Below are 25,489 nucleotides of genomic sequence, written 5' to 3'. Positions count from 1 at the left end.
GATGCACACGGTTTTACCGGATGGGAGCGAGATATTCAAATAAAAGTTACCCGTTTACCTGCATAAAAAAAATTGGAACGATAACCAAAAAGGCGCTGATTTGCAGTAAAACCGACGTCCGCTCCATCTTTGCCGCCTCCATAGCTGCTACAGGTGTCAGTACCCTAAGGGCTCCTTCACACGAGCGGATGCCGTGCGGGTAATTCGCTGCGTGAATGACAGCCAAGCCCCGCTCCGGACAGCAGAGACCCGGAGCAGTAACATGACTGACAATGCTTCGTGCCTCTCTGATCAGTGAGATAAAGTGGTCACCGTGATTTTGTAGTAAAAAGGTCATCAGTCATGTTACTGCTCCGTGTCGCTGCGGTCCGGAGTGGGGCTTGGCTCTCTTTCACGCAGCAGATTACTCGCACGGCATCCGCTCGTGTGAAGGAGCCCTAAATATTCATTGAACTACAAAACAGAACCTCTCCATTTCTCGCTCGCCCTCTGAAGACCTACAATTACCAAGTAAAGGGATGACGCGGGCCGTGGGTCACGGATCATGGAGAACGTCAATAAAGGGGAGTTGTGTGTAACCTTCTGGGTGCTCGTCAGTCACTGATCAATGGAGCGCGTCCGATACTATATATACACATATAAACCGCCAGTAAATATCAACAATAACATTGTTACAGACATACTGGCCTCCATTTTGTACAGAGAATGCAAGTTCCCCGATTTTAATTAGTGCGAATATAAAGCTGTAGCCGGCTCTCCCTGTATGTATCGGAGGCCATTTGGCATCAGGAGAGGTGGAATACAGAGTGGGCTCAGTCTACTTCTTCCCTGAATGTAATGGAGGCCGGTATGGCACTAGTAAATGTGGTATTTAGTGTTAGGTTCCCGTCTTAATGAGATCGCCTTGACGCCGGCAGACGGGCACAAATAATTCTGTACAAAATGTATCTGCCAAGAATCTCACATTTATAACGCAGCATTAGCATTTTACATTTTCTATAGCGAGTATGGCACGATTGTATTTACTTTATTATTTGTGTTTGCAGAGTGGTTTGTTTTTTGCTTTCATCCATGAAGAGGTCTGTGACGTATCCGTGTTTGGTCCGTGTGTCATCTGTATTCTACAGGCAATGCCGGGCCGAACTTTATTTTCCAGAGCATCTCTTAGAAACAATCCGTAAAAACCACGGACCAATCACTGAGGGTATCCATGTTGTGTCTATGGTTTTCAGGGACCCATAGACTATTATTATGTGCGTGAAACAGAAAATAAGTCACGCTTCCGTGGCGTCACCATAGACCCACAATCTGTGGAAAACCACTGGCCTGTGAATACAGACATTAAAGTCAATGGAAACATAAGTGGTGTGTGCATTCGTCTGTGATTCACTTACATGTGAAATGAGGCCCGAGATGTGGATTTGTTGTGAATTGCAAAGGGTGAAACCAGGGTGGAAATCCACGGCATAAGGCCTCATTCACACTTCAGAGCACATTGCCACAGGCAGCACATGTCCCCGTGCTCACACATCAGTAGTCACGCACTACTTTGGTCCGTGATGCGGCCTAAAACAAGCTCACTGAAGTCTATGGGTCCATGAAGAACTACTGACGCAAAACTGATGGCATCCGTATTTAGGTTTTCACGGACCAGTGGTATGAGATGCTCTGGAAATTAATTTTCAGCCATGTCCATGAAATATGGATGTCGTACAGTGGGCAAAACACACACACACACACACACACACACACACACAGACCAAACACGGATCATTTGCAGTGTTCCTCAACTCCAGTCCTCGGGACCCCCTGCCGGTCGTGTTTTCAGGATTTCCTTAGTATTGAACAGGCGATATAATCCATGTCAGTGCATCAGGACCTAACACAGGTGTTCATTCTGTGGGACCTTCTCAAATTATGACCGGTAGCTGGGCCCTGAGGACTGGAGTTGAGGAACCCTAATTTAAGCCTCATTCACACGTCAGTGTTTGGTCAGTGATTTTGAGCCAAAACCGGGTGCGGCTCTAAACACAAAACAGGTGCAGATCTTTCCCTTAGACCTTATGTCTGTGGAGGCTCTGATCTTGGTTTTGGCTCAGAATCGCTGATTAGAGATGAGCGAATTTCATATTTTGAAATTCTTTCACGCTTCGTTTGGTGGTAAAAGCAGAATTGCGTTATGGATTCCGTTACTACAGACCATAACGCCATTCTATAACTGCATACCTTAAGAGGCGTTCCGTTATTCATTCAGTTATAATAGAAGTCTATGGGCTGCAAAACGGATCCGTCCCGTTTCCTTTATGCAGGGGAGTCCTCTCCTGCATAACGGAAACGGGACGGATCCATTATGCATCCCATAGAATTCTATTATAACGGAATGAATAACGCAATGCCTCTTAAGGTATGCAGTTATAGGATTGCGTTATGGTTCGTGGTAACGGAATCCATAACGCAATTCTGCTTTTACCACCAAACGAAGCGGTGAACTAATTTCATAACATGCAATTCGCTCATCTCCATCACGGATCCTACACGGACGGGTGAATAAGGCTTTGGAGACATCTTCACGGATGAAACATGAATTTTTCATGGATGTCAAACGGACAGGAAAATGTGAACGAGGCCTAATTCAACATCCACCCCCCCACAGGTCAATTTACGTGCAGATTTTTTATGCAGCACGTAGATAAAACTCATTTAAATAATTTCATCTATTTTGCCGCTGTTGGAAGGTGCAAATTTTCCGAAAACCCGCGGCGTTTCCACTACTTGCGGCTGTACCCTAAAAGGTCCAATTCCTCTCATAACATAAGGCCGCCTACACACGTGGAATAAGCGCAGTTTCCCGTACAGAAAACCGCAGCGTACCAGCAAACGTTTATGAGATTACACAAATTTCAAAACTTTGCAGTTTTTTTTTCGTCCGGAAATTGACTTGCCGTGCGGATTTCTAAATATGCAGCATGCCAATCACGTTTGCGGTCTGAGCTGCGGATTTCACCCTTTTCAATGAAAGGGCGAGATCTGATGCGAAACCGCATCTAATCCGCGCCAAAATCTGCAATTAGAAATTGCAGATTTTGCTGCAGAAGTGCATATAAATCCGCAGGGAAGTTCGCGCGGATCGTATGCGTTCACCCCCAACTCACGAGCAGGTGGCCTAAAGAGGAGAAGCGCACTTATCTGCAGCAACTGCACTAGCACACAGATTGGACAACCTGACTCCGCCTAATGTCTCAAATTCTTCGGGCACACATCACAAAATTGCCCGCCATGACGCTAAGTACACCCCCCTTCTCCGTACATACAGTAACACTGCCCCAGATCTTTGTGCAAACGCAACTACTTGAGAGTTCGGATGAAATTTAAAAAATAAAAATAAAAAATGCCAAAAATGCAATTATCATGGCCTGAAACGTGACTACGTACGGCACTGCACACAAACATACTCGCTCACAAAAACTGACAGGTCTCCGGTTCCTCCGAGTCGTCAGAACCGCGTAGCCCATTCAGAACCTGCCGCCGTCACTTTACATAAAGCGTCTTTGCTTAGAAACAGAAATGAAGCAAAACTTTTCCATCCACAGCCTGCAGCTGTTCAGCCCAACACCAGGAAGCAGGAGCCGCCTGCACATTTACCAGAGAGTACTTGTGATTCGCCGCCTGGTGCTTCCGTGATTTCTTGCCATACCAAAACCGAGACATTTCCCTTCCAGCGATTAATTATTGACATCAGAGCCGTGGCCGCACATGCTCTCGCTCCTCCATCAGCTCTCTCTGCATGCACACACACACAGCTCTGCTGTGACACAGTAACGACAGGGCTGCAAGCCTCTGACTGACAGGCGCGGCAGCCAGTAGGAATGCAGCCTGGCCTTAAAGGGCTGGGTCTAAGCAGAGTTTGGTTGGAGTGCAGATGACTCAGGAAAATGAGAGTGTGTGTTATGTTAAAGGGACAGTGCCCCAGCGTAAGCCGGGGGTCGCAGCCAGTGCATTGATCATACCCGAGAATGGGATGCAGCTGCAATCCGAATCAATTGGCACGGGGAAACTCTGCCCATGCCATGCTCAGAATATAGAAAGATTACATTTCTGGTGCATAATTTGTGCCACCTGCAAAGGGTTAAAAGAGGAGGGGCCAAGTCACCTTGACTCCCTGAGGCAGGGCTTCCATGGTTTTTAGAAGCAGTTTTTGAAGCCAAAGCCAAGAAACAGATTGCAGACGTTGGACACGTATAAGGCCTCGTGCGAGCCACCGCATCAGTTTTGCAGAACTATGGAGACCGTCCGCGTGCATGGCACAATTTGGTTATAGAAATGGCCATTCTTGTCCGCAAAACGGGACAATAGGACGCGTTCTATAATTGGTGGGACGGCCGCAGGGATGCGGACGGCACGCGGAAGACGTCCGTGTGAGGTCTGCTTTCTTTCAGACCCCTAGAAATGAATGGGCCTGCAGGCGATCTGCAAAAAAAAAAAAGAGTGGATCAGATGGAGGCCAGAAATATGGTCGTCTGCATGAGGCCTGAAGGTAGGACCACATTGTGCGGCTGCGTGGCATTGAGGAAGCCGCCATGCTGCAATTAAGAGTTGTGTGGCCACACTGGGCGCTAATTAAACTAATGAGACTGCGTTGTTAATGCCCGAGCAGCCCCGACCATACTGCACAGCCATTAAGGGGTTATCCTGGAATTGAGATTAATGACCGATCCTCAGGACAGGTCATCATTAGGGATGAGCGAATAGACATCGGATGAAACATCCAAAGTCGATTCGCATAATACTTTGTATGAATACTGTACGGAGCGAGCTCCATACTCCATACAGTATTAGAATGTATTGGCTCCGATGAGCCGGAGTTATTACATGGTACCTTTTTTTTTTGGACTGTAGAAATCAATTTCTGAAATTATTACGCAAACTCTCGCGAGACTTCACAAAGTAATAACTTCGGCTCGTCGGAGCCAATACATTCTAATACTGTACGGAGCGCTCACTCCGTAAAGTATTGAAACAAAGTTTTATGCGAATCGACTTCGGATCCAAAGTCTATTCGCTCATCCCTAGCCATCGCTCTCACATCGGCAGTGGTACGAGTCCTGGCACCCTCACTGACCATCTGCTTCAGGAAGCTGCAGCTCTCACCGGCGCTCTTGGGAGCTCACCAAGCACAGCGCCATACATTGTACAGTGGCTGTGCTTGGTACTGCAGTTCAGCCTCATTCACTGAGCGGCAAGTAAGCCACATAACCAATGCACAGTGACATCAGTGGCCTAGGCACTCAAGAAGGGAGTCCCCCGCCCGGATAGCCTCTTTAACAACACAGACCAGCTAGACTAGCGTGGGCTTATTAGTTTAATTATGGCCCAATGCAGCCCGTACGTATCCTTAGTATAGGTCATCAGTAAAGATGAGCGAATTTCGGGTTATAAAAATTCGTTCACGCTTCGTTTGGTGGTAAAAGCAGAATTGCGTTATGGATTCCGTTACCACGGACCATAACGCAATTCTATGACGGAAAGTGTAACGGAATGCCTTTAGAGGCATTCCGTTATAATAGAAGTCTATGGGCCGCAAAACGGATCCGTCCCGTTTCCATTATGCAGGAGAGGACTCCCCTGAGAAGGCTCCAGTACTCCTGTGAGCGCCGCGTCCTTCTCGCAGATTACCCAGCACAGCGCCGTACATGGTATAGAGGCTGTGCTTGGTATTGCAGATCATCCCCATGCACTTCAATGGTGCTTAGCTACTCCTAGGCCACGTGACTGATGAACGTGTCGTCAATGGCCCAGGAAGAGCAGACAGAAGGCCTCGGCCCCCACTGGTCACATACGGATTTGCTATAGGATAGGTCGTCAGTGTAAAACTCCCAGAAAACCCCTTCAAGGCAATATTCACATGGTGGATTTTGTCCATGGGTTCCCCAGTCTCCTATAGTTTTCAATGGGAGTCTGCGCTGCAGATTATGTTCATGCAGCGGCAGATTATTGGTGCGTGGCTTTCCATACCATTGGAAACCGTGGCAAGAGTCTGCTTGCTGATTATCTCCATTGAACGGTGCTAAAACAAATGACATATCCACTGCACTAAAAATGAAAGCCCGTGGCAGAAAGTGGAGGGTTACTGCCGTGGAATGCAAGATGGATTGTGACATTGGCCTTACCTAGCCCATATAAATGTAGCCTAAGGGGCCATTTGCACAGCGTCTTTTGCAGGCTGAATATGGAATCAGATTCTGTGCGGAAACCACCTTCCATTGTCCTCGGTGGGAGGCTGCCATTTATGGCAGAAACAGCGCCAAGAGCGAGGCACCGCAGTCTGCTATATACTGGGGAGACACGCAGGACTGAGAAGTGATCATGTCTCTGTCCCAGTGACGAAATACAAGCGCTTACACAAATCAGATTACATGCCCATTGCCACAGTCATCAAGCAGGAGGACAGCGGCTCCCGAAAGCCACAACGTCCTGTTTGTCTGGAAAGAAAGCCTCATTCATTTCAATGTGCAGCCCAGTAAATGGGATTCTAACTCTCACACTAAATACATAAACACATTTAAAAGGGCTACAAAAAGCTAATTTCCACCGTCCAAGTGGGCATTCACACAGCTGTATCCATGCTGCGGGCCGCAAACTGCAGATCTGCAAAACACGGATACCGGCCATGTGCGTTCTGCATTTTGTGGATCAGCACATCCGGCCCTTTGTTAGAAATGCCTATTCTTGTCCGCAGAACGGACATACAGATGTGGACAGCACAAGGTGTGATGTCCACATCTTTTGGGTCCCCATTGAAATGAGTGGGTCAGCATCCGAACCGCAAAAATGTGGACCAAAAATACGGTTGTGTGAATAGCCCCCCCCCCACCCTAATGGGACGCTACAATCCATCTCCCCTAAATCTGTGGTCTAGATTAATGCACGCCATCGTTCTCCGTTATCAGCTTGGGCGCTGGAGAAACTGACAATCATCTTTTAATGGCTAAAGAAATAAAACGGATGACAAATGGCAACTTCACTCGCGGTCTATTCACACGATGTATGGCTGAATGGCAGTCTACGCCGGCGGCGATTACCATGAGATCCTGATGCATCCTGTGAATAGATCCTTAGGGAAATGTTTAAAATGAATCACTTTGGACCATGCGGTCAAAACCGCAAACATTATATACATTAAAAAGCGCATGCATAAGTTATTAGGGCCGTGTCTGACTCATGTACATACTCTCCAAGGGCTCTTCATCAGGTATGGTAAACGAGGAGATGACCGAGTCCATAAAAACCACAGCCCTCATAAAGTACTTAAAGACACTTAAGGTTAAAGGGTTGTCCAAGACTATTATATGGATGGCCTATACTTAGGATGGGGGTCTGTATCTCAGCACCTCGCCAATCAGCTGTTTCTAGAACCAGGCACCAGAACTGCCCAGCTCTGTCCATTGTGCAGTATACAGTCCTGAGTGCTGCATCACTATTCCCACTTACTTGAATGGATAGGTGATAATTATTGAAGGGAGGGGAGGGGAGGGAAGGGAGGGGAGGGAAGGGAAAGGAAGGGAAAGGAAGGGAAAGGAAGGGAAAGGAAGGGAAAGGAAGGGAAAGGAAGGGAAAGGAAGGGAAAGGAAGGGAAAGGAAGGGAAAGGAAGGGAAAGGAAGGGAAAGGAAGGGAAAGGAAGGGAAAGGAAGGGAAAGGAAGGGAAAGGAAGGGAAAGGAAGGGAAAGGAAGGGAAAGGAAGGGAAAGGAAGGGAAAGGAAGGGAAAGGAAGGGAAAGGAAGGGAAAGGAAGGGAAAGGAAGGGAAAGGAAGGGAAAGGAAGGGAAAGGAAGGGGAAGGGAAGGGAAAGGAAGGGGAAGGGAAGGGAAGGGAAGGGGAGGGGAGGGGAGGGAAGGGAAGGGGAGGGGAGGGGAGGGAAGGGGAGGGGAGGGGAGGGGAGGGGAGGGAAGGGGAGGGGAGGGGAGGGAAGGGAAGGGAAGGGAAGGGGTCCGGCTTCTGGGACCCACATTGTCTCCAAGAACAGGGGCTCCCTGAGTTCAGTACAGCCCTCCATCCATCCCACACAAGTGAACGGAGCAGTGGACTGACTTGCATGCCACCTTCCCACTGAGAGGGGGGCTCTGGGACCACCCAGTTCTCTGGATTTTTGTAAGATAACCACTTTAATGGACTGTCCATATGCGGTAAGGCCTGGAAGGTTTGGATCCTGCACATCACAATACACTGGGGCAGATTTACTAATTCTAAAGATGGGCCTAAGCTTAGACCGGCTGTCTAGGCCTGCACAAGATTCATCACCGGGGCTCAAGCTGGATGATAAATGTGGTGCAGGGACGGACACTTTTCTATTACTTTATACCCACTAGAATTTTAAGCCAGAACAGTGTTGCAATTATGGAGCAAAATTTCACATATTCGACCACGGCACCTTTCCTGCAAAGCCATGCCCCCTTTACGGGCAAGGCACAGATAACGTCTCTAGACCTAGATGCACCAAACCATGCCATATATCAGCACAATGTACTCCAAAACCTACGTGCAATCACCCTATTTGTGGCCGCCCCCTGAACAGGCTACCACTCTCCGTAATAACCAAGAATTTCCTTGTCAAAGTTATTTTTATTGATGACCTATCTTCGGTATAGGTCATTAATATCAGATCCAACACCCCCGTTGATCAGCTGGTTGAGAAGGCGGCGTGCGCTGTGCCAGCGCTGCCTTCTCTTCAGTGTTTACCAGCTCGCCATCGTAACCGCATCAGTGAGAAGCTGCAATTACACCTAAGCCTTCCCATTCATGTCAATGGGACGGCTTGTTCCTATTCAAGTGTACAGCAACGAGTCGTCCCATTAAAATGAATTGAACGCTTCTTGTAATTACACCTGCTCGCGGCTGCTGTTGCTATGGCGAGCAGGTAAAGTATAAAGGGAAGGCTACGCTGGCACACAGTGGGGTGTCGGACCCCCGTCGATCTGATATTGATGACCTATCCTGAAGAGAAGTCATCAATAAAAGCAAAATTTCAACAACCCCTTTAAAGTTACCTAAAAATTGTTGTCGATTGCACCGTGGTTTCTCCGCGCGGAAAAATGAATGAGATTCAACAAATCTCACGTACATCTTGCATATAGGTTTCCATGCAGATATTGACTTGCTGTCCCGATTTCGAAATCCACAGCACATCAATTGTTTCTGCTCATTTTTACAGTAGAGTGGATTTCACCCTTTGCAAAATATAAAAAAAGAGTGAGATCGGGGCAAATCTACATCAAAATCTGCACCAAAATTCATAAGTAAAGCCTCATGCACACATCTGTGGAACATGAACCGTGAGATACCGGCTGGGATTCCTGCTGAGTGCAGGAGCATACGAGTATTACTGTATAGCGGCACGAAGCGCATGGCGTCATAGCAACCAATGACGCCGTGCGTTCCTGCACTCAGCGGGAGTCCAGGCCGGTATCTCACGGTCCGTGTTCCACGGACGTGTGCATGAGGCTTAACACAAAAATCTGCATGGGAATTTTGTTTGGACAACCTGCACCCTCAGGCAGGCACCCTCAGTAGGGTATTTGGAAGAGAACTTTCTAAACCAACCTACCCTTTTAAACCTATTGCTATGGACAAATACGCTAGATGCAAAAGTATGCAAAGCAGTAAGGGTGCACATATACGGCAGAGGGAACGCACACCTCTAAGCTTTGCATACAAAATACTGTGCAAACACAAAAGTCATCCATGAACATTACATTTGCATGGTTTCACACCCAGACCAGCTTCCTCGAGGAAATGAGTCAAACACAGAGGCTATCCTTATTAAATCGTGAAGATTAAAAGGCAGATTTTCCAGGAGTTAAGATAAATGTAGAATTTTATTTTCAGACAGGAGACACATTTGACTTGTGGCTATGAATTGAGATCAATGCAAATGAAACAGACGGGGGGAAAAAAAGAAAGAAAAATGTGTAAAAAAGACAAGCCGTACAGTATAAGGGGTCATATATAAATCATTACTGCTGGCCAACAATCAGAAACTAGTTATCATTCGCTGATATTTACTTGTGACCAAATCTTTACCGATGGGTCAATTTTCTATTCTGGAGCGGTTTATGTCACACATAGGAGATCAGAGGCAGAAATACATATAGTTATAGCGCAGCACGTCAGCCTTTATGGACTTAGATGCTGCAAAGGTTTCCTCATATCTGCCTAGGACTGCTTTTATCTGAGTAGTTTGTGGTGGAAAACCTAGCCACGCCAGGATTTATATAGGACCACCGCAGTCACTAAACAGTTTTCGGGTAAAGTGATATCTGGACATTCCTTACCTCCCATAATGTTGTGGCGGAGTCACTGGAGGACCCCTCGGAGCTCTCTGGATCCTCGTTCCTTTTCACTACCACAAAGCCTGGCTCTCTGGAGGACTCACCAATTTCTTCAGCATAAATAGACGGGCTCCACTGAATGAAAAAGGAGTAGAGGTGGTCCGTTCTGTTACGGAAAAAGAAAAATGTATTACCAATAAGGATTTGGAGGGCATTACCACTGCACCCCCTCACATATCCCAGAGCAGACACTGATGGACATCCTGAGCCCAGAGCTGCATTCTTAAATCTGCTGGTTGCTGGCATTCTCCTTCGGTGAGCTCCTGTACTGCTTTTCTTACATCAGATTACTGTACAATGCAGGCTCTGCGCCGGTACAGAACAAGCAAGGATGGCTGGAAGATTTTAGCTCTGAAGCCTGCAGAAATATGAATGCAGCTCTGGCTTATATAACAGCCTGTAATAGTGGAACATTTCGTAAACTCAAGTTTAAGTGGAATGATTAAAAGGGATTTGGAGGACTCAACTTTTGAAAGCCTATCCTTAGGATAGGGCATCATTAAAAGAATGGCGGGCGCCCAACTAGAGGCACCATCACCGATTAGCCATTAGAAGGGGTCGCGGTGCCTGGGGGAGGACTGAGGCCTCTTTATGGTATACCAGGCTCAGCATCATACAGTCTGCAGCATCTGGGGCTGGCATTGCAGTTCAATCCAACTCAAGTGATCGATGAAAGAGACATCACAGGACCCTCCTCAGAGCTTATCGGCAAGGGTCCCGGGAGTTGGACCCCCACGAACCGGATATTGATGACCATTCCTATGTGCTGTAACTTCCACATCCACTAAGGACAGGTTCAAAGAAGCATAAAAGGAAGCTGACCGAAAGATGGCTGTATATAGACTGTGAATAGCAGTCTCCAGCCTGTGACTTTCCAGCTGTTGTAAAACTACAACTCCCATCATATGGCTGTCTAAGCATGCTGGGAGTTCTATTTTTACAACATCTGCGGAGCCGTAGGGAGGTCAATCCTGCTGTAGAAGGGAATCCATGTAAATGCAGCTACTACAGCGGCTTTCACCAATTATATTTGGACCCTATTGACTTCTATTAGCATAAAGCACCGAATCATTCCCATAGGATATCTGCAACGGTAACGTTTCTTCAGTGGTCAATGGGCAGATACCGCAACTTCACTGGATTGTACATGGCACAAAAACGTATTCAATAAGTGTGGATGTAAGAAGAGTGACAAGGTGTCCTGTAGGTTTGTGCCCATCTATGATGTATTCATCACCAGGCTCGGCAGATTCTTCTGTAGAAACTACATAAATGGTATAAAACCACAAACACATTTCACTGAGACGGCCCCCATTAGTACAAGGCTTAGTAAAATAAAACCCAAGCCTTTTCTCTGATCAGTAACCCTGGTAGCCGTCCCTGTTCCAGGAGGCCGCTGATCAGGTCACGCTGACATCTCTCCCACACAATGACATGGGACAGAGCAGCACGTAGAACATAGCCATTGTGTGCACAACGTTCTGCGGATTATCTCCTGCCTCTGTAGCTGGGGCCCCCCATGTCTGGAAATGTTGTTTTTAACAAAACCTAATAGAAAAAAACTTTACTGAATGAATGCACATTTTTTTGCAACCAGTCTCTATTCTGTGGACCCTCATACTGGTGAGCTGCCCAGTATGGATGTTTAAATACTGGCAGCATCTCCATTTCATGCCTAATTGGTTTTTATCCTATGCGTAAAGGGGTTCTCTCACTGCAGCAAATAGCATTTATCATGTAGACAAAGTTAATACCAGGCACTTACTAATGTACTGCAATTGTCCATATTGCCTCCTTTGCTGGCTGGATTCATTTTTCCATCACATTTTACCTTGCTCTTTTCCAGGGGTTACGACCACCCTGCAATCCAGCAATGGTGGACGTACTTGCACACTGTAAGAAAAAGCACTGGCCTCTCTGGTGGCAGCTCCCGTCCCGACCACCTGGTGGCCGTAACCCCTAAGTAGAAGCAGTGTATAATGGGATGGAAAAATGAATGACTGCTGCAGATGACGGCACCTTTGCTGAACCTCTGAAGGAAGCCGAGTGCGGCATTCAGCCATCTAAGGCTACTTTCACACTAGCGTTCGGGTGTCCGCTCGAGCGCACCGTTTGAAGGGGCTCACGAGCGGCCCCGAGCGCATCCGTCTGGCCCCAATGCATTCTCAGTGGACGCGGATCCGCTGAGAATGCATCAGTCTGCCACGCTCAGCCTCCGCTCCGCTCAGTGAGCGGACACCTGAACGCTGCTTGCAGCGTTCGGGTGTCCGCCTGGCCGTGCGGAGGCGAGCGGATCCGTCCAGACTTACAATGTAAGTCAATGGGGACGGATCCGCTTGAAGATGACACCATATGGCTCAATCTTCAAGCGGATCCGTTCCCCATTGACTTACAATGTAAAGTCTGAACGGATCCGCTCAGACAACTTTCACACTTAGAAAATTTTCTAAGTTTTAATGCAGACGCATCCGTTCTGAACGGATGCGAACGTCTGCATTATCGGAGCGGATCCGTCTGATGAATCATCAGACGGATCCGCTCCGAACGCTAGTGTGAAAGTAGCCTAAGGCAGCACCACAGAACTAAACCGAGGTGCGCAGGCTCCACCGCCACTCCATTCACATCTCTGATCGGTGGGGATCCCAGCAGTCAGACACCAATCTTATAGTTATTCACTATCCACAGGATAAGGGGCACCTTGTTGTTATTGAAATAGCCCTTTAACGGAACACATGACATTTCGGCAGGTCGGGGAAAGTTGGATCGTATCACGTTTGGGGTCAGTAAGCAAATAGCCATGAAATGACTGGAAAGAAGAGCTTTAAAAATACCAATGTAAAGACATAGAAGTTAGATACCTTTCATGGGGAACGGCAAACCAGTATTCCAGCTTGTCCCTCTGTGCGTACTGCTGCATGGACGCGCTGGCTTGAGACACAAAGGTTTTTCTCATTGGCTTCCCAACTCGTAGACACAAATACTTGTGAGATCTGTGCCTTCGCTTTTCTTTGGCAATGTCGGAATATACACCTGCATAAAACACATAATGTGAACTCTCACCGTCTGTAAGGAGGAGCCGCAGCATGGGGCTACTATACACGCCACTTCTTCATACATGGCAACCCTTCGCCGCAGGAGAAGCCCATACATACAGGGGTACTCTCATCTCAAACCTTTTTTTGGCATACATCACAGAACATGTCACACATTCCTGATAAATGCAGGTCCCATCTCTAGTGGTGACATGGACTGATAATTTCTTTTTAATTACTTTTTACCTCCAGGTTATTGAGGAGGTGCAAGGGTGACCTTGCTCAGCAAACAACTCCTCATACTGCATCCTGACCCCGATGAGGCGAGAGCAGTATGTCTGGAGACGGCAGGGGCCCCCGAACATCAGGTGCAGTTTTTTTTTACATATACAAGGGATTCATTTCAACCTCAGCTTGCTCCATAGCTCACAGAGACCAGCGCGCACATCTAACCCAAATCTGGGCTTACAGAACAGGAAGCCGCTGTTTGCACAAGGAAGCATGGCAGACAGGAGACATGGAGCGTGGGTGTGCGCATTCATATTCGCTGGCTGGTCCGTGAATTTAAAGACATGCAGGATCATTAGTGTATAGTTTGCAGAAGAGATCCATGGGTGTTACATGCCGGAAGGAGTTTTTCCAAGATTTTGATAATGATGACCTATCCTCAGGATCTGATCAGCGGGGGTACAAATACCCAGGAACCCCGCCGATCAGCTGTTTTGAGAAGGCACCGGCACTCCTGTAAGCGCAGAGGCGTCTCAGTGTTTACCAAGCACAACGCTGCGCTACGTGTCACAGCTCAGCCCATTCACTTCTGTACTTCGTGAGCACTGAGAATGCCGCAGAGCTCACAGAAGCGCCGGTGCCTTCTCGGAAAAGCTGATCGGCAGAGGTCCCATGTGTCGGACCCCCACCGTTCAGATACGGATGACCTATCCTGAGGATAGATCCTCAGTATCAAAATCTCTGAAAACCTTACAGGAGGGACAATATTTCCATCTGGGTGCTGTCCAAGTTTAGAGGGGAAAGCCTCCTGACAGAATATACATGCACGTGAGCGATGCACCATCCTGCTCCAAATTTTCCAGCTGGCACTGCCACCACAAAGTGGACAAAGCCTTCTGCTTTCAGCTCTGTCCATTGTTGTGTTTCTGGCACTGGCTGCAAACAGCTGATCAGTGGGGCTGCCAGGTGTAGGGCGCCCACAGACGTCACATTGCTTGGGCCACATTATCATTTTTAAAAATTACAATGCAGGAAACGAGCGATCCATTAGGATACCCATGGAAAACTAAAAGAAAGACCCTGTCATCTAGAACAAGAGCCGCTCTTTTAAGCAGTTCTCCGCTGTAGCTGAAATATGGGAATATGGACATGGGTTTGTATGAACGGGAAAGACCCTTTAAAGAGCAATCCCAACCCATGCACATAACTGCAACCAATAACCATGTCACAATCTGCATTTGCCTCTAGATACCTTTTCCATGGACACAGTAAAGAACTGACCTGTAACAAGATGGGTCTCAACCCTTTCCTAACCTGGGCTGGACTACAAGATCCAAACTTTCAGAGCAAGACAGGTGACATTTATGGTCGTTAATTCAGGTCTCCTTATTATCAACAGAAGAGACAAGGGCTGTGCGATAAAATGCAGCCGTCTGAGTCAGCGCCATGGCTTACTGACTCCATAGCCCTGCGGTGATCAGGAGCGAACATTTGTAGGGGTTGTTTGGCTGATCAGACCGTTTAAATACTCCAATGATCAGCAAATGCTTGTTTGTTAGCAGATTGGATAATGAGAGGAAGTGCCGACATAATACACTGCTCAAAAAAAAATAAAGGGAACACTTAAACAACACAATGTAACTCCAAGTCAATCACACTTCTGTGAAATCAAACTGTCCACTTAGGAAGCAACACTGAGTGACAATCAATTTCACATGCTGTTGTGCAAATGGGATAGACAACAGGTGGAAAATATAGGCAATTAGCAAGACACCCCCAATAAAGGAGTGGTTCTGCAGGTGGTGACCACAGACCACTTCTCAGTTCCTATGCTTCCTGGCTGATGTTTTGGTCACTTTTGAATGCTGGCGGTGCTTTCACTCTAGTGGTAGCATGAGACGGAGTCTACAACCCACACAAGTGGCTCAGGTAGTGCAGCTTATCCAGGATGGCACATCAATGCGAGCTGTGGCAAGAAGGTTTGCTGTGTCTGTCAGCGTAGTGTCCAGAGCATGGAGGCGCTACCAGGAGACAGGCCAGTACATCAGGAGACGTGGGGGAGGCCGTAGGAGGGCAACAACCCAGCAGCAGGACCGCTACCTACCTTTGTGCAAGGAGGAACAGGAGGAGCACTGCCAGAGCCCTGCAAAATGACCTCCAGCAGGCCACAAATGTGCATGTGTCTGCTCAAACGGTCAGAAACAGACTCCATGAGGGTGATATGAGGGCCTGACGTCCACAGGTGGGGGTTGTGCTTACAGCCCAACACCGTGCAGGACGTTTGGCATTTGCCAGAGAACACCAAGTTTGGCAAATTTGCCACTGGCGCCCTGTGCTCTTCACAGATGAAAGCAGGTTGACACTGAGCACATGTGACAGACGTGACAGAGACTGGAGACGCGGTGGAGAACGTTCTGCTGCCTGCAACATCCTCCAGCATGACCGGTTTGGCATTGGGTCATTAATGGTGTGGGGTGGCATTTCTTTGGAGGGCCGCACAGCCCTCCATGTGCTCGCCAGAGGTAGCCTGACTGCCATTAGGTACCGAGATGAGATCCTCAGACCCCTTGTGAGACCATATGCTGGTGCGGTTGGCCCTGGGTTCCTCCTAATGCAAGACAATGCTAGACCTCATGTGGCTGGAGTGTGTCAGCAGTTCCTGCAAGACGAAGGCATTGATGCTATGGACTGGCCTGCCCGTTCCCCAGACCTGAATCCAATTGAGCACATCTGGGACATCATGTCTCGCTCTATCCACCAACGTCACGTTGCACCACAGACTGTCCAGGAGCTGGCAGATGCTTTAGTCCAGGTCTGGGAGGAGATCCCTCAGGAGACCGTCCGCCACCTCATCAGGAGCATGCACAGGCGTTGTAGGGAGGTCATACAGGCATGTGGAGGCCACACACACTACTGAGCCTCATTTTGACTTGTTTTAAGGACATTACATCAAAGTTGGATCAGCCTGTAGTGTGTTTTTCCACTTTAATTTTGAGTGTGACTCCAAATCCAGACCTCCATGGGTTGAAAAATTTGATTTCCATTTTTAAATTTTTGTGTGATTTTGTTGTCAGCACATTCAACTATGTAAAGAACAAAGTATTTCAGAAGAATATTTAATTAATTCAGATCTAGGATGTGTTATTTTTGTGTTCCCTTTATTTTTTTGAGCAGTGTATTAATGATCATTCGCACCCTATACCCCATCCATTGGCCGATGCGAATGCTTTTGAAGCAAGCGGAGACTGACTGGTTTTACAGTCGATCGGTGCTCGTTACAACTCGGCATCAGGCAGTGTAAATAAAAGGACACATGAAAAGCATTCAGAATACACCGCCTGTATTTAGGTAAAGGGTAATATTAGTGCTGGAACAAGCTCCAAGTGTTTCCTGGCCTTTGCTTTGGAAACTTCCAATTATCCCTGCATCATAACCCATGACCTCCCAAGAGAGACACCGGCAGACACGTCCATATACTGTATGCTGTAAGAATGGTGGAGGAAAACACGGATCACATTATATGTGAAAGTATGAGAGGAGGCTTATAGGAAACAAATGAAATTATCAGCAGACATTATTAGAGAACTCATCTATGGCCCCTTGCAGACGAGCGTGAGCGGATTAGGTCCGGTTGCGTTCAGTTAAAAATGCGCGATTTCACAAACAAGTTCATTCAGTTTTGATCACGCGGGTGAAATGCGCATTGATGCGTTTTTCATGCGCGCGATAGAAAACAATGGTTTACAAACCATAATTCCGACAAACTACATAAGACCAGTATTCTACCACAAAAAACAGCCTGTTTTTGGAAGCGTCAGGTTTCAGAGACGCTCACTGCTCGAGTTCTGTGAAGGAAACTCAGAAGTGGTGTCGTCCTGTGCGGCTGTATCCTTGAGGTTTGGACACAAACTTTAATCAGTAAGGCATTATTTCTGTCTCATGTCGGATTGGCAGAATTTACAAACCATAGTGTCATAAATGTAGGGAACTGTGCACCCCCCCAGTCCCTACCTACGGAACCCCCCGACTCGTCTCTAGCCTGACAAAGTTCTCAGGACCAAACAGAGACCGGGGGGAAAAAAAAAAAAGACAGACCAGGTCAGGGCCAAACGGGAAGAGTCAGTATCCAAAAACAGTGTCAACACAAGCCAAGGGCAGATCAGAGAATAAATGTCAGAACAAGAAGGAGAAACAAACATGGAGTCCAAATACAAAACAAAGTCACAGCACGAGTCAAATCGGCAGGCAAAAGCAAAGTCAGGGGTGGGTCGATTGTCAGAAATACAAAAGGTACAATACAAACAACAGAGGAAAAAAAACACTTGTGTGGTAAGGAAAACCAATCACAGGTGACTGTGGCCAGCAGTCGCCTGTTGAAATCCCATGTTGAAGGAAGCACGGGACACCAACACCGTAGGAAGCACAGCATCCCAGCATCCACATAGGACATCAGGACGCACGGGACACCAGTGCCGATCCCGATTGGCTGACCAGCCCTGCTTGCCAAGCAATGGAACGATGCCGCAACATCCTGGGCTTGCCGCGGGAGCACGGGCTTAGCAAGCACGTGACACACAGATGTCAAATTTAGGCCTGTACGCACACATTAAATTTGCTAATTTTTTTAAATGAAAGAATTGTAGGTCTATTCATTTGTTTGCACTTTCTGCTCACAGGCTAGTAAATAAATGGTTACCTTCTACGGCAGATTCTGTGCTGCCCACCTTCGGCTGGACTTCTTTGTGTGTGGCATGCTGCAAGTCGTCCCTCTGCTGCTTGGCCTGTTGCATAGTCAGGTTCTTCCAGAGTTTCCGGAGCTCCTCCACTTCAGTTTCAGACTCACCAGATGCCTGTTTTAGAGAAGCATCCGCGCCCGTGTAATTGGTCTCAATCCCGGTCACATCTTCAGGATCCTCATCGCTCTGGTCACTGTCTTTTTGCTCCCTGTCTCGCAGTTGCTCGCCATCTTTGCACCTGGCTTGCAGGCTTTCCTGGTCACCAGGCTCAGATGATTCTGCATGATTTTTATCCAAGTCTTCACCTACCTTTAGAGAAGCATCGCTCTTTTCTAAATCGTTGGCATTGCTAACAATTCCACTGTCGTTGGCAGAAGGATCGGCGCTGCCTTTTGAATCGGGCGCAGCATCTGTGGAGTCCGAAATGTTTGTTGAGTCACATTCTACAAGTGTTTGGTTTATTGTCTTGACGGACTCGGAGGACGCTCCTGAAGACTTGTCTTGCCGCTGCTCGTCGGAGGAGTGTAGCTCCTCGCGTATTGGAGAAAGCTCCGATTCTGTGAACACATCCTCAGAAAGGGATTCCTCTGTGCTGCGAGGGGCTGTGCTGGCACTGTCATTCCCTGTATCCCACATTTTGGTATCCAATTCATGTATATTACCTTGTGAAATCTTAAACTGGCAGAAGTCTCGCATGCATGACAGCTGCTCTATGTCTCTAGAGAAGAAAGAAAAGAAAATAATAATAATAATAAAAAGTGCCTTTTTATCATTAAAGTGCAGACTAGGGCTGCACGATATGGGAATTTTGTGCGATTCCGATTAGGGCCCTAAAAATTGCGATAACGATATGCGATATTTTAAGGGAATTGTGCTACAGGTCTATTGGCTTGGATTTTCCCATATGAGCCGCAGACGCGGCTGGGTATGACATAGCTATAGGGGATCTGTGGATGACGCTGTGTTATGGAGGGGATCTGTGGAGGACGCTGTTATGGAGGGGATCTGTGGAGGACGCTGTTATGGGGTGGATCTGTGGAGGACGCTGTTATGGGGTGGATCTGTGGATGATGCTGTGTTATGGAGGGGATCTGTGGAGGACGCTGTTATGGGGTGGACCTGCGGAGGACGCTGTTATGGGGTGGACCTGCGGAGGACGCTGTTATGGGGTGGACCTGCGGAGGACGCTGTTATGGGGTGGACCTGCGGAGGACGCTGTTATGGGGTGGACCTGCGGAGGACGCTGTTATGGGGTGGACCTGCGGAGGACGCTGTTATGGGGTGGACCTGCGGAGGACGCTGTTATGGGGTGGACCTGCGGAGGACGCTGTTATGGGGTGGACCTGCGGAGGACGCTGTTATGGGGTGGACCTGCGGAGGACGCTGTTATGGGGTGGACCTGCGGAGGACGCTGTTATGGGGTGGACCTGTGGAGGACGCTGTTATGGGGTGGACCTGTGGAGGACGCTGTTATGGGGTGGACCTGTGGAGGACGCTGTTATGGGGTGGACCTGTGGAGGACGCTGTTATGGGGTGGACCTGTGGAGGACGCTGTTATGGGGTGGACCTGTGGAGGACGCTGTTATGGGGTGGACCTGTGGAGGACGCTGTTATGGGGTGGACCTGTGGAGGACGCTGTTATGGGGTGGACCTGTGGAGGACGCTGTTATGGGGTGGACCTGTGGAGGACGCTGTTATGGGGTGGACCTGTGGAGGACGCTGTTATGGGGTGGACCTGTGGAGGACGCTGTTATGGGGTGGACCTGTGGAGGACGCGGTTATGGGGTGGACCTGTGGAGGACGCTGTTATGGGGTGGACCTGTGGAGGACGCTGTTATGGGGTGGATCTGTGGAGGACGCTGTTATGGGGTGGATCTGTGGAGGACGCTGTTATAGGGGATGTGTGCTATGACACATAGGGCCATGAGGGGGGGGCAGCATAAGACATATAGCATTTTATGCTGGTCCCCCTCTTGGCCCTATGTGTCCCCTCATGTGTCCTAAACTGTGCACATAACTGGCTTTGTGTGTAAAGGGGGACGGATCCGCTTGAAGATTGAGCCATATTGTGTCATCTTCAAACGGATCCGTCCCCATTGACTTACATTGTAAGTCTGGACGGATCCGCTCGCCTCCGCACGGCCAGGCGGACATCCGAACGCTGCAAGCAGTGTTCAGGTGTCCGCTCGCTGAGCGGAGCGGAGGCTGAGCGCTGGCAGGCGGATGCATTCTCAGTGGATCCGCCTCCACTGAGAATGCATTAGGGCCGGACGGCTGCGTTCAGGGCCGCTTGTGAGCCCCTTCAAACGGAGCTCACGAGCGGACACCTGAACGCAGGTGTGAAAGTAGCCTAAGTGACGTCAGTCACACGTCGGCCGGCCCGCTCGCTGCAGTGCATTCATTGTGACAGTGAGTACAGAGGCGGCCATGTTATCAATAGGAGAGAGCTTGTTTCACACACTAGTAAAATACTTTACACACAAAGCCAGTTATGTGCACGGGGCCCCTTCATATATAATCGCGGCATTTTCGGGTCGGCCAAATCGCCATATCGCATTTGCCGATTATCGCGATTCGATTATTTTTTCGACCTATCGTGCAGCCCTAGTGCAGACAATGGCAATATATACAAAGGGAATATCAATACAATAATAATCAGTCACCTCTCCTGACATGTCCATTTTAGGAAATTAATGTTTTTTTTTTTTTTTTTTTTGGTAGAGAATACAATTCTAGAGAATCATCTTGAAACTCTGCTTTGTTCAGATCCTCTGTCACTCCTCCTGAAAATGTACATAAAAGGACAACTGGAACTGACCATTCCTCTTATCAAGGCGTCTAATCAGTGTCTGCAATGAGACCGTGTAGGGACAGACAGTACTGCCAAAGGGAATGGTTATGCCCAGGTGACAATTTAGCAGATTATCAGAAGGATCCACAGCAATCGTCCATTCCAATAATCCAGTGTTTATTTAGTAGGCAGCCAACATAGCCACGTGAAGTCTTTATCAAGCGAGTGGACGAGTGCTGTGGATCCTTCTATTAGGCCTCATGCATACGGCCGTTCCGTGCATTGCGGTCCCCAATGCACGGGCGACATCTGTGCAGCGGGCCGGACCCATTCAACTTGAATAGATCCGTAGTCTGTCCGCACCGCAAAAAAATATGACATGTCATATTTATTTGCGGAACGGAAAGAAACACCACGGAAGCACTCTGTAGTGCTTCCGGTGTTCCGTTCCGCGAGTCCGCTCAGCATCTCCGGAATTGCGGACCCATTCAAGTGAATGGATCCGCATCCCTGATGCGTGGTGCACACGGCCGTCGGCATGAGGCCTTAATCTGCTATAGTATAGGACCTCTGAGCCTGGATTCTCATCTGCGGGCACCAGATTATTAGAATGTACTTTACCCATTAGGTTTGGAGTGCTGCTCATCTACCGTTTCACAGGTGACCATTTATTCACACATTTTCAAGAAGCACAAAAGAGGAACAGTTCAAGGAAGAGTTAAGAAATGATGTTCCAGAAATTTACTGTACTAAATGGATGGATATATAGATGAATAGATATCCATCTAGAAACAGATCAGGTAACTGGTACGGCTTATCTAAAATCTAACCTGTTCGATCCCTGTTCCGCTGATAGCAGACGCTGGGTTTGTAACAGTCTTTGTAGAATTACAGGTCATCACTACTTAATGAAACCTTTGGTGAACCCACACCAAAGAGGTAGATGCCTCTTAATAAATTAGGTGCATGTCTGCCCTGCCGTGGCCAGAAACTGAAGTCTATGCCAGCAACTTCAGCTATAACTGACGCAAGAGCTAAGAAAACAGACGTCGGGGTTCCCCGCTCCTGCATGATCAGCGTACAATGGAAAATAGCACTGGCTCTTAAGTGAACAACAGTTTGGTTCCCTAATGTATTTTTAATGGGGTTTTCCAAGATTTTGTTACCATCTTCAGGATAGGTCATCAGTATCTGATGGGTGGGGGTCTGACACCCGGGAACCCCCACGATCAGCTGTTTGAGAAAACACCTGCGGTCCTGTTAGCAGTGCCGTACATTGTATAGTGCACTGGTGCCGAACCTTTTACAGGCCGAGTGCCCAAACTGCAACCCAGAACCCACTGATTTATCGCAAAGTGCCAACACAGCAATTTACCCCGAGTACTATAGTCCAAAATAGTGTATCGTCCATGTACTATCATTTAGCTGTAATAGCCTGCAGGAAAATGAATGGCAGGAAAAGTCTAAGGCATATTAGTACGCCACAGACTTTTTCCAGGATGCGGGTGCCCAAAGAGAGGACTCTGAGTGCCGCCTCTGGCACCCGTGCCATAGGTTCGCCACCGGCTGTGCTTGGTATCACGGTCAGCCCCATTGAAGTGAAGTGTCAGAACATATTAAATTTGATCAACCTAAAAAAAAAAATAATACATAAAAACAATAATAAAAGTAATACAATATTATACACCTAATAGCACAAAACTGTGTATAGCTTTACATACAACTAGTATAGCGCCAGCAGAAAAATCAATGCAAGTTCTTATAGTAACTAATCAAATCCAGTCTTATTTTAGGGCTGCTAGCCAAAGCTTTGGAATATGCAGGAGACCCTGAAGAGAGAAGGCCAAGTACGCAGGGTGGGAGAGGTGAATAATAACCCCAGAGAGCCGACCAGGAGACAGAGCCGGTGAGCAGAGCCCTAGCACGAGGAAACTCATCAATTAAAAGGATGAATTGGCCTCTGTTTGAAACTGTGTGAACAGAGGGTTTATGGTGACCACGAGGCCCCAACGGCACAACTTGTGCCGTTAGGTGTATAATATTGTATTAGAGAGTGCTATTGAGACGGGGACTCACGCCTATCTGACATTGGTGGCATATCCTAGCACTGTGATGGCTAACCTCTGGTTCTCGAGCTGTGGTAAAACTACAATGCACACTTGCTTGGCCGTTCTCACAACTCCATAGAAATAAATGGAGCATGCTGCGAGTCGTAGTTTCACCACAGCTGGAGTGCCGGAGGTTAGCCATCACTGGCCATCAATGTATGAGACTACACGATCCTGTTAAATATCCATTTAGGAAAGCACACTGTAGTTCACTTGAAAGCCAGTGCTATTGTACATTAGATTACAGGGTTTTTGCTGGGATTACTCAGCACTTGTGACCGGTTAGAATTCACCAGTTGGGAGCTGACCTCCTTCCGATAATGACTAGTGTGCAGCTGCCAACTCTGCAAGAACATTCAGGGACATCCTGGCAGAAATAACTGCAGACCGCCCGGATGTTTATAGTCAACAGGCGGTCCACGAGTGGTTAAAGAGACACCATCGGCCTTCCAGACATTTGTATTTGAGTAAGTACTTGCTTTCCCACTCTTTCTTGGAACTCCACATTGTGCAGTTACCCTGTTATTCCTCATGGAAATCTGTTAATATACTGAGAACTGTATCCACGTAGTGGGGGAGCACTGTGGGGATAAAGGGAGGCACCAGTAGGAAAAGGGGGAGCCCCCTGAATATCAACAATTCAGTGCAAAGTTTGCATGAACTTTGGGGAAGGCTTGGGATCTGTGGATCTAAACTGACAACTGGGCATAACCATTCCTTTGGTGCATAAGGGCGTGTCCCTTACTTACTGTCCAATTAGTGCTGACAAAGTCTGACTGTCTAGGTCCCCCGCCCCCCCCCCCCTCCCACCACCAAGGGGGATGGTAACAACCAGTTATCAATTTAGTTATAAATTTCCAAGAGGAAAAGCACAATGCAGAGTTCTAATAAAATGTGATCCTGATTTGCCCTTTCATAGGGATTCAAAAGCCGACATGGCAGGAGAGCTGAAATAATGGGCCGAGTACCGTTTTCCCCGGTTATGCAATAAACGTAGCAATAATATTAATGGCCCAATATACAACGTCCATGCAGGTTTGTGATAAATCAGATTTTGTTTTTTCAACTCAAACTCTAACACAATAGGATGTATGAAATATGATCACAATGCAAGCATGTAAAAATTACCAATATGAAAATTTTCTTACACAGGAATAGAATCCTTCAATTTACTATTAACTATTTCTTTGTACATAGCCGCTGAGGTCACCTCCTCCATTGGGCACATGATGCCATACTCTTCACAGCCATTCTCCTGAACCAGAGGATCAGTCTTGTGAGGGTCAAACATTATATTATTTGGCGTCACCAGGAGAACACCGCTGACTGTTCCCTAGGAGATGGAGAGAAAAAAAAGGGACACCATTTTTTATTTTACAGCAAAACAGAAGGAACAACAGTAAGAGACAATGATTTATTAATTGCTATAAGTAATCTGTGACCCCAAGGCATAATAGGTTTAGAAACTAACAGCAAGAGTCCGGTAAAAAAAAAAACTTAAGGCTCCATTCACACGTCCGTATAATGGGTCCGTATAATGGCAAATTGCAGAATGAGTGCAGACCCATTCATTCACTATGGGGACGGAATGGATGCGGAGAGTGACTTCAGAACTGAACTGGTCCTTAAAAAGTGGGTTTTGGAAATCTTCTTAAAAATTTTAAGAATTGCTTCTAAAATTCTAAGCCTTCTAATGACGTCCTGAAAAAATAACATTTACAAAATGACAAATTGATGCCATCATAGAGTAGACATGTGGGGAAAGTTAAGTAATAAATATTTTAGGAGGTAACACTTTATGTTTTAAGAGCAGAGAAATTGAAATTTAGAAAATTGCTAATTTTTGTGAATTTTTGGTAATTTGGGGATTTTTCCATAAATAAAGGTGAAATATATTGACACAAATTTATGACTGTCATGAAGTACAATGTGTCACGAGAAAACAATCTCTGAATGTCTTGGATAAGTAAAAGCGTTCCAAAGTTATTACCACATAAAGTGACACATGTCAGATCTGCTAAATTAGGCCTGGTCAGGAAGGGGGTAAATGGCCCGGTCTGGAAGTGGTTAATTTGTTGTATATCACACACCAGTGGACGGGTGGAAAGGTAAGAGGGACAGGAAATTATAATTTACTTGGTGCAGATCTGAAGATAATTAGCATGTCTACTTATAGGGGTTGCCCATCGGGGACATTTAGTCATATTCACTT

General features: G+C 47.4%; 1 protein-coding gene and 1 long non-coding RNA gene across 7 annotated transcripts in view; one reads left to right on the top strand and one right to left on the bottom strand.

The window, feature by feature from the left end:
* Window positions 1-25,489, bottom strand: part of OXR1 (oxidation resistance 1) — a 118,144-nt gene that overhangs the window by 37,319 nt on the left and 55,336 nt on the right. For 4 of the 6 annotated variants that reach the window (XM_040433466.1, XM_040433468.1, XM_040433467.1 and 1 more), the window contains exons 6-9: window positions 24,426-24,610; window positions 18,339-19,096; window positions 13,241-13,412; window positions 10,326-10,488 (exon numbers count right to left, since the gene is read on the bottom strand). In XM_040433466.1, the coding sequence (XP_040289400.1) occupies window positions 10,326-10,488; window positions 13,241-13,412; window positions 18,339-19,096; window positions 24,426-24,610 (1,278 nt within the window). Of the gene's footprint in view, window positions 1-3,642; window positions 3,829-10,325; window positions 10,489-13,240; window positions 13,413-18,338; window positions 19,097-24,425; window positions 24,611-25,489 lie in introns of those variants that run through there. The other 2 variants (XM_040433471.1, XM_040433472.1) reach the window with 2 other exon arrangements.
* LOC121002139 lies at window positions 4,224-24,623 on the top strand. Its single transcript, XR_005779229.1, has 2 exons — window positions 4,224-4,534; window positions 24,475-24,623. It is a non-coding gene; the product is annotated as an uncharacterized LOC121002139 (long non-coding RNA).

The sequence above is a fragment of the Bufo bufo genome, chromosome 5, assembly GCF_905171765.1.
Source record: "Bufo bufo chromosome 5, aBufBuf1.1, whole genome shotgun sequence".
Classification (NCBI taxonomy): Eukaryota; Metazoa; Chordata; class Amphibia; order Anura; family Bufonidae; genus Bufo; species Bufo bufo.
Note: the sequence above shows the minus strand (reverse complement) of the source record. Positions and strands in the feature narration are given on the sequence as shown.